General features: G+C 40.5%; 1 protein-coding gene across 1 annotated transcript; it reads right to left on the bottom strand.

Annotated features, from left to right (window-relative positions):
- Window positions 1–1206: 1206 nt before the first annotated feature.
- zbtb32 (zinc finger and BTB domain containing 32) lies at window positions 1207–11577 on the bottom strand. Its single transcript, XM_030393356.1, has 5 exons — window positions 11494–11577; window positions 7531–8569; window positions 6436–6545; window positions 3679–3846; window positions 1207–1584 (listed from the first exon to the last, which is right to left on the bottom strand). Exons 2-5 carry the CDS (start codon window positions 8541–8543, stop codon window positions 1355–1357), a joined length of 1521 nt encoding a protein of 506 aa, XP_030249216.1. The 5' UTR covers window positions 8544–8569; window positions 11494–11577; the 3' UTR covers window positions 1207–1354.

Below are 11577 nucleotides of genomic sequence, written 5' to 3' on the forward strand. Positions count from 1 at the left end.
CACATGTGTGACTGTACAGTTATTTTTTTATTTTGACATACTGTAGTAACACAATGGACCTAAAATCACAAAAAAACATAAAATCCGAGTAGAAAAAGTTTGATTTTTTTACTGTGAAAACCACAAATATGTTTAACAAACTTTTTTTTTATTTTTTTATTTATAATGCAAATATAAATTGTTGTTTGTTAAATATGTGCATACATTTTTAAAATTTACAAAGTTATATGTAACTATTTACATTTAAATGCAGGCAATGCTCAGGTCTGCCTGAGCTCCTTCCAGCTGAATGAAGAGCTGCACTGCCTGCTCCACATTCAGCTTCTCCTCATTGTTCTGACTCATTAAACAAAAAACCGACTCCACTACTCACTAAACACACTACATAACACACTAACCATACACTCCAAACATGCTAAATGTCACAAATCTCTCAACTCTCAATATCGCTGTCTATACACCAACCGTCGTTGCCTGTCAATCATCCGCCTCTGTCCCTCCCACAACTTCCTGTTCCTCAACAACCAAATTTGCTGCTTGGACACTTTCGTGACAAAAGCCTGTTTTTACTGTTTCTTCCTGCACACACAAAGCAAACGGGATGGCAATGTACGCGAAAAAGCGTGGCGGACATTATTTACCCTAAGTCCGGTTTTGGACGTGCCGGTGCGTCCGGTCCGTCGCCTCGGGAGGTGGGCCGTGTAGCTAGCGGCTAGCCGCTAGCTACACGGCTAGCCGCTAGCTACACATGAACATCCACAGATTCTGATTCCACTTTGTTGTCCGCGTGTCTCCGGATCTCCTCAGACCCGAACAGACTCGGTCCGGACTCTTTTAGTCTCATTAATTCACAACAGTCAGTTTAGATGCACAGAACAGAACGGGACCAAACCGCCGGCAAAATCCCGTTCCACCTCCTGCCGCTGCAGATATAAATCTGCTTGTTTCTTAAGGTGGGGGGTCGCGGTGGGCTCTGCAGTGATTGGCTCTGGTGCACACATGGCTAAGGTGTACAGTAATTGGCTCTGGTGCACACGTGACTGTGGTGGCTCGGTGGACAATGCTCGTGAATTTGTAAAGCATTTATGAAATAATTTATTAACGGTGTCATTGCAGTCCAAACAAATGCGAAGTCGCACACCCTTGAAACATGCAGCAGCCATGTTGTAAGTCTCAGGTCAGTCTGATCCTGATCCGCAGAGATATTTGATAAACACACACAGACAGACAGACAGACAGACAGACAGACAGACAGAGATTCCTTGCTTTTATAGAGAGATGTAATGATAACACGCAAGAGGCACAAACTAAAAGCAATGAGAACTTTGTGTGGACAGAGGGTCCGAGGGCTGGCTCAGATGTGTGAGGTGTAAAGGTAGGTGCTGTTGATGGTCCAGTTAGGGGGGAAGTCCTGCACTGGGTGGCTCTTGATGTGTCTCTGCATGGCGACCAGGCTGTTGCAGAACTCCAGGCACAGTGTGCACTGGTAAGGTGCCGCCCCGCTGTGAGTCCGCAGGTGCTTGATCATGGCCGAGTAGTCCCGGGAGCGCTGACCACAGAGACGACACTCGAAGGGTTTCTCTCCTTAAGTAGAGAGAACAGGAAGGAAGACAAGGGAGGAGGAGAAGGAGGTTTGAGAAAGGGTCTCATACTTAAATCTACCAGATCTCTCTTGATACAGTCACATGTCTGTCCTGTCTGTCAGCAAGAACAGTCATTACTTTGATAAAACATAGGCATAGGGGGAAGCAGAGGACCATTTTGATAAACTGCCAGAGAACAACTCATAGACATAACTCTGGCTCCGGCAAAGTAGGTCAAAGCTTGTGTGAACCTGAAGGTTGTTGTTTTCGAGAATTTGTCAGACGCATTAGAGGCTTTAAAAAGGGTTTCGTTCTCTAATATTTTTTGATTAACGTTGACGACGACAACGTTTTCTTGTTTTCAGTCAGCTTCAATCACATAATTAAGATTTACATCATTTCTTGAAAGTCATTCCAAATCACAGACATCTTGGGTGTGTTTTGGGTGTGCAGAAAGTTTCAGACATGAGTGGAAATCTTGCTGAAACTCGTATAAGTCATTGAAGTTTAATTTGGGGGGTTTATAAATTAATTAAAATAATTCATCATCATTGAATAGGCGGCACTTTTAAAGAGGTTCCCTCTCCAAACAAAAGACACAAAAGAGGATGGGAGAGTAGAGCATGCCTACATGTGTGTTGAGTCATCAGGGATTACATTAAATTTCAAAAGTTGGCCCACAGGAGAATAAATGTTTGAGAGCCTTATTGCATTATATTCCAGTGTATTTTGTTATGTTACAATTTTGTGTTTTCCTTTAAATGGATAAAAAAAAATATTTCTACTATAAATTCATGTGGGAAAAGGAACAAGTTGGTGCATAAAAGTTCACCAGAATGCAAGAAATGAAATGTGTGACGCTCATGACTTCCAGGGGGACGACCCCCAGGCTCCCTGCTTCATATGTGTCCTCCCCAATGTTGAAAAGCAAACGTACACATTAAACACTAAATATAGATGATAAAACTCAATAGTTAATTGTTTAATACAACAGCTTTTTAAAACCTCTTGGTGAGAAAAAGTTTGAAAAGTTGAATAAGACTCAAGATTCATGATGAATTTATTGATCTAATTTATTTAATTTATTTATCATATTCATATTTTATATAAGTTTTAGATGACATGCAACATCTTAAAAATATAGTTTTAGGATGAAATATCATGTTAAACGGTGCCTTCTGTCTTAACTCTATTTTGAAGGTCTGTGTCTTGAACTTTACTCTGACTTTGCATGTTTTTAAACAATTTTCTACAAATTGTCTTCTATGACTTATGTTGCTGCTAATCATTTTTTTTTTACAACACATGCTGTTCCAGTAAATATTTTGCTCAGTGTTACTGATGCATGGTAACGCAGTTGTCATGGCACAGTCTGCATTGCATTACTCTGCAGAAATAATGTAGCTTTACAAGCAGTTAAAGCTGTTTCTGTCTCACGGAAGTTTCAAGTGTGCAGGTTTCAAGTTTCTGTAAGGTGAGGTTTATAGTATTACAATGAGTGTACACCATCACCTGCCTGGAAGATGGTCAAAAGACAAAAACACAACAGTCTGCTTTGGAAATGTTCGGCAGTGATGCGAGCGTGCGCTTCCTAGTAAATGGTAAAATGAAAATTAGTCATAATTCACTTCCTTTGTTATATAATGCTCACATCTGTCTGGCTTTTGAGAAAAGTGCACCTCCAACCAATTCTACTATTCACTACTGTGACTTTTCCCCAGTTGAATGCTATTGCCTTTTTAGAAAACGCTTTGTCCTTATCTGGCTCTTTTTTTACCTGATGGTCGAGTTTATCTGACTTCACCATGTGACTGAATTTATGACAGAAGCATTCACATTTTTGAATATTGAAATACGCCTGATTATTGGTTTTTTTGCTCTAATGTCCCGCAATATAAAACTGTGATTATGAGCCACAATTGTGTCTCAGATCTCAACGTGTGACGTCTAACGAATGTCTAAATGGCCACGTCTCGAACAGATAAAAAAATACATTAAAACATTTCAAATTATTCATGACAAAATATGTACAATCTGAGTGAATAGACTCAAAAAACATTTTTTCCCTGCACAGCCGAAGAAATATTCTTCCTACCAGTGTGAACTCGGTGGTGCGTATCCAGTTGGTGTTTCAGACTGAACTTCTTGGGACAATGTTGGCACTGGTAGGGTTTTTCCCCTCTGTGTTCTTGTCGATGGGATTGTGGTTCATGCTGTGAAACGGCTCCTCTTCCACAGAACAGACACCTTGCACAAGTCTCACCTGCGCAAACAAACAAGACGTGGAAAACAGGGGAGGGTGTGAAATTGCGGTGGGCAGAGGGGGCCCAACTACTCAAAAAAACATTATTTTTTACAATTTAAACATACCGCAGTTCAAATCATGTCACAACCAGAAAAATATAGAAACCCCTTGTGTTGGTTCATTGTTCTCTGCCGGTTTTTCACTCACGTTATATTACATCTTTTTGGTATTTTTACTTTCATACTTAATTCCTTATAGACAAACACAATAAAGCAACCGTGTGTAACTCTTCACCTTAAAGTAACAGCTTCAAAATCATGTTGACGGTACAAGTTTTCAAAAATGTTATGTTTGTTTGCAGTTTGCACCTACATTACATCTGACAAATTGTTACAGACCTGGGATTTGTATTCACGACAGCGGTGCGGGGGATCGACGAATTGCAAAATTTGATGATTTCTACATAATGCTGCTTTAAAAAACCATGAGATCTACAGACCGCCAGTTTTTACTTTCACTAAATTAAATTTAGAGCTGCCATAAGAAAAGCTGCCAGACATTGTGTACAGTATAACTTATTTGTAAGCCATCATCACAATATCACAAAGTCTGTCATGAGAAGAGTTCAGTAAAAGTTAGAAGTGACAGAATTCTTTAGTGTTGTGGCAACGTTTTCACTCTGTTTGTAGGATTATGATAATTTTGTTGAACGATCAACAGAAAACCAACAGGCAAATGATCTGAAAATTTATTAAAGCGAGATGTATTATGCTAATTTTCAAGTCCATAATTCTATTTCCGTTACTATTAGAATAGGTTTACATGCTTTAATGCAGCACTGTGTTCCCCCTCCGTCTGCTCTGATTGGTCAGCTCACACACGCCTGAGCCAGCACCGCTCACTGTGTCTCCGGACGGCTCTGTTCGTGTTTTAAGCCCCCAGTTAGCTTCACTTCTGCTGTGAATATAGGCATTGACGGGATCCATTTTACTTTCAAGAACCTTGACATGCACAGGAACCTTTATGACAGTCTGAGGGAAGGAAAAAAAGCTTAAAGTGTCTCCTTTAATAATTCAATTCCTTTCTTTAGTGTGACGCTTGTCTGGTTTTCAGTTTTATATTGGCAAAAGTAAAATATTTTTAGGTTTGAATTGTTGGACTGTTGTCTGTTGGATGAAAAAGGACATCTGTCACCATGATCTCTGCATTTTTCACTCTTCATTTCAATCAGAAACTAATCAGCAGATCAATCGAGAATATCCTACAGGGCAGTTACAATAAGGATTGTAATACTTGACACAACACCAGTTATCACAATTCATAGCACGCACACATCAGATATACCTGACTTTATTCGCCTGTCTAAGGCACAAGTCTATTTTTGTTCTGCATCCTGTTTCTAAAACTCAGTTAAACTCAGTTTCTACAAGCTTACTTTCCTGTCACTCTGCACATGTCTCTTGTCTGCAGCTTCACATCTTAGTGATTCTTTTAAAAATTAGAAAGGTGTGATTTTGAGGTTAAGGTAGCACCCGTGAAGCCTTTCCGTAGCCTATATTTTTTATGGTTTCTGAAGTGAAAACCGTGTAGCCTCATGGTATAGACAGGATGCCGAAATAAGAGGTGTTTGAAGAGGGGGGCGGACTGTAGTAGGGGAAATCAAGAGAATGAGAATAAACCACAACAATTGAACACTTACCACTCTAAACACGACCTACTGAGACCGGTTGTCATTAGCGATGTTTCCTGTCCATTATTTTTCTTCACTCCTCACTTTACAAGACCTTCTTACATACATGCTGTCCTTATTTTCAGTGCCTTTATTTCAGTAAAAGGCAAGAGTAAGACACTGAAGTGTGGACTGTGCTGTTACACATTTTATTTAATTTTGTACTAGAGAGAGAGAGACTTTCAAAAGGTGTGTGAGTAGTATTATTACGTACTAACAGTACGTTGCCTAAGTTGTTACACTGCTTTCAATGTAGTCAACAGTGTACTTTCATGAGAGCCTAATCTTTTGAAACGTGAACTTAATGTTCCACTGAGCAGAGACATTAGACATCAGATAAACCATGTCTATCAGCCTGATTGTAGAAGGCAACACACACACACACACACACACACCCACACACACACACACACACACACACACACACACACACACACACACACACACACACACACAGTGTTGTATTATCTCAGTTTGTATTACTACAGTTGCTTACATTCATTTTCTTTATACACAAATATATTTTACATACTATATAATAATGTTTTTTTTTTTGGGGGGGGGGGCAAAAAACCACCGTTACATGCAGAACATACTGTACTGCGTGAATCGAGCTGTATCTAGTAACCACACCACTGCTCCTGCTGCACCATGCTTTCAAAACCACAACTCTCTTAATCACTTTCCATTGCGTAGCTGCGTAGCTGGAGTCTGCCTAGGTTAGGGGTCATGACAAGAACTTTCTTACTATCATGTGAAATTGATCAGTTCCACACAGGATATCCACCACTACAGCCCTAATCTCACTGTATAGTAAAAAAAAAATAGTTGCTGTAAACGTGTACATTTTCTGCTTCTTTTTAAAGTCATAACTTTACCTGACGGTGTGGAGGCTGACTCCCGCAGTGCTAGATCACCAATGAGGCCTCTGCCGCAGTGTTGGCAGCCTTTAACTCTTTCTGTGCTGGCTTTGGGTTCTTCATTGTACCTGGGGAAAAATACATGTTCTGATACAACAGTTTAAAAAAAAAAATACACAAATTGTACTTTTAACAGTAATGAATAATAATTTGTGCCCCAAAGAGCTACTTTACTTGAGAAATATATAGCAAGTAAAAGTCTCACAAGTCTGCATATATCATGTGTTATCACAGATTACATCCTGAACACCCTTTCCTTCCTCTTCATCCCCAACCGCAAGGTATTTACAGCACTTGCTCAGCGTTAAAGCGCATTTAACTCCCATATAATGTGAGAGTTAAAGGAACAGGATAATGAAAAGTAGCTTGTTTTCCTCCGCAGATACATTTAGACGTGTTTGAAATTTTTTTTGCGGTACAGGCGAGGCCAGTCTAAACACTGAAACTGCATTTCAGTGGGTGGAAAATCTTGAATTCTGCAATGGAGGGGAGAAATGTAGGGGGCTCCCCTTTACACACTGTTTGGTTAGACTTAGTGGAACACTGTACAATATGCATAGATAAGAAACAAAAAGAGGTAAATCACCCCAAAAAATAAAGTCTAGTGGGTTTCACACTATCCTTTTATCACAACAGTGGAACGTTCATTCAGAATTAGAGCAAAGCATGATTTGTTGTTTTAATCTGCTAAAAGTTAAAACTTTAATATCTCAATTAATAGTAAAAATGATTGATTGGTGTGTTCTTTGCTCTGTTGTGATTGTTCTGAAAACTAGGACTGTGATTTTTCAGACAAAAGACATACAAAAAAGTTTGATTGAGCAGGGCTGACAGGGAAGGGTTAACAGGTGAAACTGCTCTAGTTGGAAAGTGCAGGAGGCTCGATCACACGCATCTACTGAAGCAGCAGTGAGTCAGGTAGCTGTAGCTGTCGCAAGGGAACAACTGAGCAAATTAGGGGATTCTAAATGAGTCTGCGAGAGGAAAAACAGGGAGACAGTGACTGAAAAGAAAACAGAAGTTTCCAAAACCAGGTCCGAGGGGTTGACTTACCTCAGCTCGTTGGCTTGAGTGGCCCCAGTAAACGCTCTCTGGCTGGGTTTTTTTCTCTTCAGAAGGCCTTGCTTGATTATGCTCCCCATCCCCGCGGATCCAGCATACAGGTTTTGTGTGTAACGTGGATGAAAGCCTGAGTAGCCCATTACAGAGCTTTGCAAATGGGAGCCAAATAGGGGGAACATGTGTGGAGACGTGAGGGAGAATGGGTACGCTATGGACGACTGGTTCGTGGCTTGGAGGGGGCGAGCTGCAACTAAGTTTGAATAGTCCACCGCTATCCGCCTCAGGGCGTTCACAGAGTTCCACATGTGTGGAGGGAAAGTCCAGGGAGAGGAGAAAGATGAGCTGCTGTTGGCAGGCCTGGTGATAACACTTTCTCTATTGTAGGGTGGTGTCGGCACAGGGGTCAGTCGGGCCTTCTTTCTCGGGGATGGCGGGCTATTGTGGTTCTTGGCAGGATCAGAGGGTGAAACGTTTTCCGAGACATTGCTATCATTTGCCTCATCCACTTGGGGAGAAGTCTCTCTGAACTTTACCTCTTGAACAGGACTTCCTTTTTGCCTCTGGTCTATCTGCTCTGCACTATCTTTTTCTTCTTTGACCCCTGTTATTTCTCTTCTCTCATCTTCTCTGGCTCCGCACCGGAGATTGTCTAGCTGTTTCTGGCACTGGTCCTCCAGCAACTGCATCTCTAACAGCTGGGCAGCTCTCAGCAGCAGGTGCAGGTCATCCACAGACACCTCCAGAGTCTGTGTGTAGGTGAACTCCAGAACTTGCTGGAAGGTGCGGGGCGAGAAGTACTCTAGTGTGCACTGGACTGGGCTGTCTATATCTCCTAGAGCTAGCTGCTCTGCTAGTCTCCTGCTAGCACAAGCCAGTACCAGTCGATGAGCTCTGAAAGTTTGGCTCTTGACTGAGATTATGGCGTCACAGAGTGACCCTGAACGACGTAAGGCATCTGCCTGTTGCAGGAAGTGGAAGTATTGGGTGTTGTTGATTCGGATCATTTCTGAAGTTTGTAGAAATGGTAAGCCTGAGAAGAGAAAGTCAGAGGAACAAAGAAAAAAAGAAAGAGAGATCCCATCAGGTCGTTACCTGATATGTGACATTTCTAGAAATGCTAAACAGTAAGTAGGAAAAACACTGTGCAAATCAACAGCAGGGATCGGTTTCTGATTAACAGATAATATGTCCTTTGTGGTTTTTGTACTGTTTTTTTTCCACCCTTTCCAGACAGCATTACCTGTACCGAGAGTTGAGGGGGCCGAATGTATCCGAGGCGATTTCATCGTTTGTTTATATTGTGTCGAGTGAGTGTGCCTTATAAAATGATTTTTGTTTTAAAGCAGTTGTATTTATAGCTTCACAAAAGTCCCATGCATTCCTTTTTTTTAGACTCTCTAATACAAAAAACTTTTCCTCAATCACAACTGTGTCTGATATCGTGTCTGAATGTCTGCTCGATGTGTGGAAATGTGCTCAGTTTTGTGAAAGCTTTGATATTCGTCGCTCTCATACACACTCTAAAGCCACAAAGCCCTACCAGTATATGAAACCATGACTAATGACTGTACACACGAGTAAACACGAGTAAAGTTCGAACATCAACAACAATAAGACTGTATCTGGACACGATAAACATCAAATGCAAGAGAGCGCAGGGGTGGAATATGTAAGTATGTACGAGTGTTACAGACATATTTGGAATTTCACAACTAAAATTGAGAATACATGGATGAAAACGCTGCGGCTGTCTGTCGAAACTACCGGATGCCTGAGACGTTGTCATCTTCACACAGTCTGAAGTCTATAATGAAGTTTTATGATTATACAGTGTGTGGTTGGTTTCTGCAGCAGAGGTCACAAGTACTGCATTTTTTTTTTTTTTTTTGCACGATCGCAACCCCATTCGGTCCTCTGATGGTGACTGTAAATGGAAAGTAAATGTGAAACGAGATGACATTTAGTTGTCTTGTTACTGGAATTTGCTTTAAATGTGCATGCATATTTGCACGCTCTCTACACCTCCCTCTCTCTGTGTGTTGCCAAGTAAATGTATTCAGCTCAATTATATCAACGGAAAAGTGTAGAAATTCAAAATAATTGTATCCATCGATTTTAGACGTAACAGCGCAGAATGAAAGTCGCAGCAGAGCAGCTCGGGAATCAGAAGGTCACTTTCAATTTACTGTAATTTAAAAGGTCAGACAGCAAGCTGAAGGTCAATCTCTGATATCGTTAAAAACGCATTGCATTACATCCGCATTACAAAAGGTGCTCAGAGCATGCAGGGAAATGATCATGCAAATCAGGCATGCATAAGTACAGTGAGGCCTATCGTTCGTGTACGTTGACCATTTTTGTCACTACGACAATTTCGACAGTCAAAAACCATGAGCTGCCTGATTGAAATGATTATATATATATCTTAAAAAGTATTTATTATGCTTTATCACACAATTTTTGCCAGTGTCACAAATGCATCGAGTAAGTGAAATAATAAATTAAAAAAAAGTTATCTTAAAATGAGTTCTGTGCAATATACAATACTGCATTTTGCGCGGTAGTCATTTTCATTCATATGCGTTTTCATTTACATAACAAAAATAACTATAATAATAATAGTTATTATTGAAATTATTTTTATTGAGCTGTTATCAAATTATAGTTGGTGTAATCGTGTGACAGTAGTCATTTTAGCGGGTGGATTCATGTGGCGTTCTGCAATGCATTTTATGAGAGATGAATTCAAAGTTATTTTAACAACATGTTAAAGCGTCACTACGTAGTACTGGAGAAGAAATTCAAACTCAGAATTTTAATTTTCGCATATTAATGGGGTAATGATACAAACTAAGAAATATGTATCTTTTCCGTAATAAAATAAACAAGCTGTTCTCAGAGGAAAATAAGGTCACCAGAACACTGGTTGAAGCTAGAGAGGTGGCAGGGTCCGCCACGTATACAGAAAGAAAAACAGTATGAAGCTGTGTTGTCCTTTAAGGTCAGTTTTTGTTGGTTTGTTTATTCAGTCATTAAAACAAAGAGAGTTTATTTAGTTTGTTTGCGCATAAAAGAAAATTAATCAATGAAGATCTTTCACCTTTAATTACACTTTCTTCCCAAAACAACGTAGTGCACCTTTAATTTCTCAGTAAGAAGATTTTGCAGAATCGTGAAAGGTTGTGCGACGTGTTGTTGTTTTATATCCAAGCCTTTGTCATCGGATTGGTATCTTCTCATTTATAGAGATGGTTCAGAAATGATGCCGTCTGTCACTGGCGAGTGGAGCCAATTCATGACCTTTAGTTTATGACTGTTTGTTAGATCGTACTTTCAGTATTGCTACTCACATTAATGTGAAGCACCTGACATGTCTGCTGTATAGTTTTGTAGCATACAGGGGTGCTCTCCTTAAACTGCTGGCCTATGAATCAAAACTTCCATCACCTTGTATTCTGCACTATTACACTGTAAGTCCCAAGCCTGTCCATATCTTTTATATCTTTAGAATATATTTCTTTTTGTAACACACTGGCTTTTGCAACAATCAAATTCCCCCAGATGCCGCTCAAATCTACAATGCACTCTTGCAGAGATGTGACATAGTTAGCAGGTCTTTGAGCTCCTTGCAGTCGCGGTGCTATCTCAATGCTTACACTGGGGGAAAACCATGCATGCGTATGTCAGATTTACACATCCTTTGACAGGACATGAACTTACTGCCTGCCTCCCCACAGCTGACATGAAAAGGATTGGAGTCGCAAGAGAGAAGCCTGCACTTAAAGTCCCCATGGGCAACAGAGGATCAATAGCAGCACGCTAGTTGGGGTTCACAGTCGTTTCACAGAAAACACAGCTAAAAAGACCAAAGATGAGCAGTGTAAAGGGTATCTGTTCGTGGTTTCAAGTCTCGGAAACTTAAGAAGTAGCAGGCTGTGTGAGTGAGGCACTTACCTGGTGTTCAATAAATATTCTCCCTGGAGAATGATGAGCTACCTCACGTCATGACTGTGAGGTGTCTTGTGAAGTGACATGTCT

Source organism: Sparus aurata, chromosome 17 (assembly GCF_900880675.1).
Source record: "Sparus aurata chromosome 17, fSpaAur1.1, whole genome shotgun sequence".
In the NCBI taxonomy this organism is placed as follows: domain Eukaryota; kingdom Metazoa; phylum Chordata; class Actinopteri; order Spariformes; family Sparidae; genus Sparus; species Sparus aurata.

Excerpts from the sequence above, each read along its gene's own strand:
- zbtb32 (XM_030393356.1), bottom strand. The coding sequence starts at position 8,543 with ATGATCCGAATCAACAACACCCAATACTTCCACTTCCTGCAACAGGCA. Across the intron at positions 3,847-6,435 it reads GTCAGCCTCCACACCGTCAG|GTGAGACTTGTGCAAGGTGT; the intron begins GTAAAGTTATGA and ends TTGTTTGCGCAG. Across the intron at positions 1,585-3,678 it reads GCACCACCGAGTTCACACTG|GAGAGAAACCCTTCGAGTGT; the intron begins GTAGGAAGAATA and ends TCTCTACTTAAG.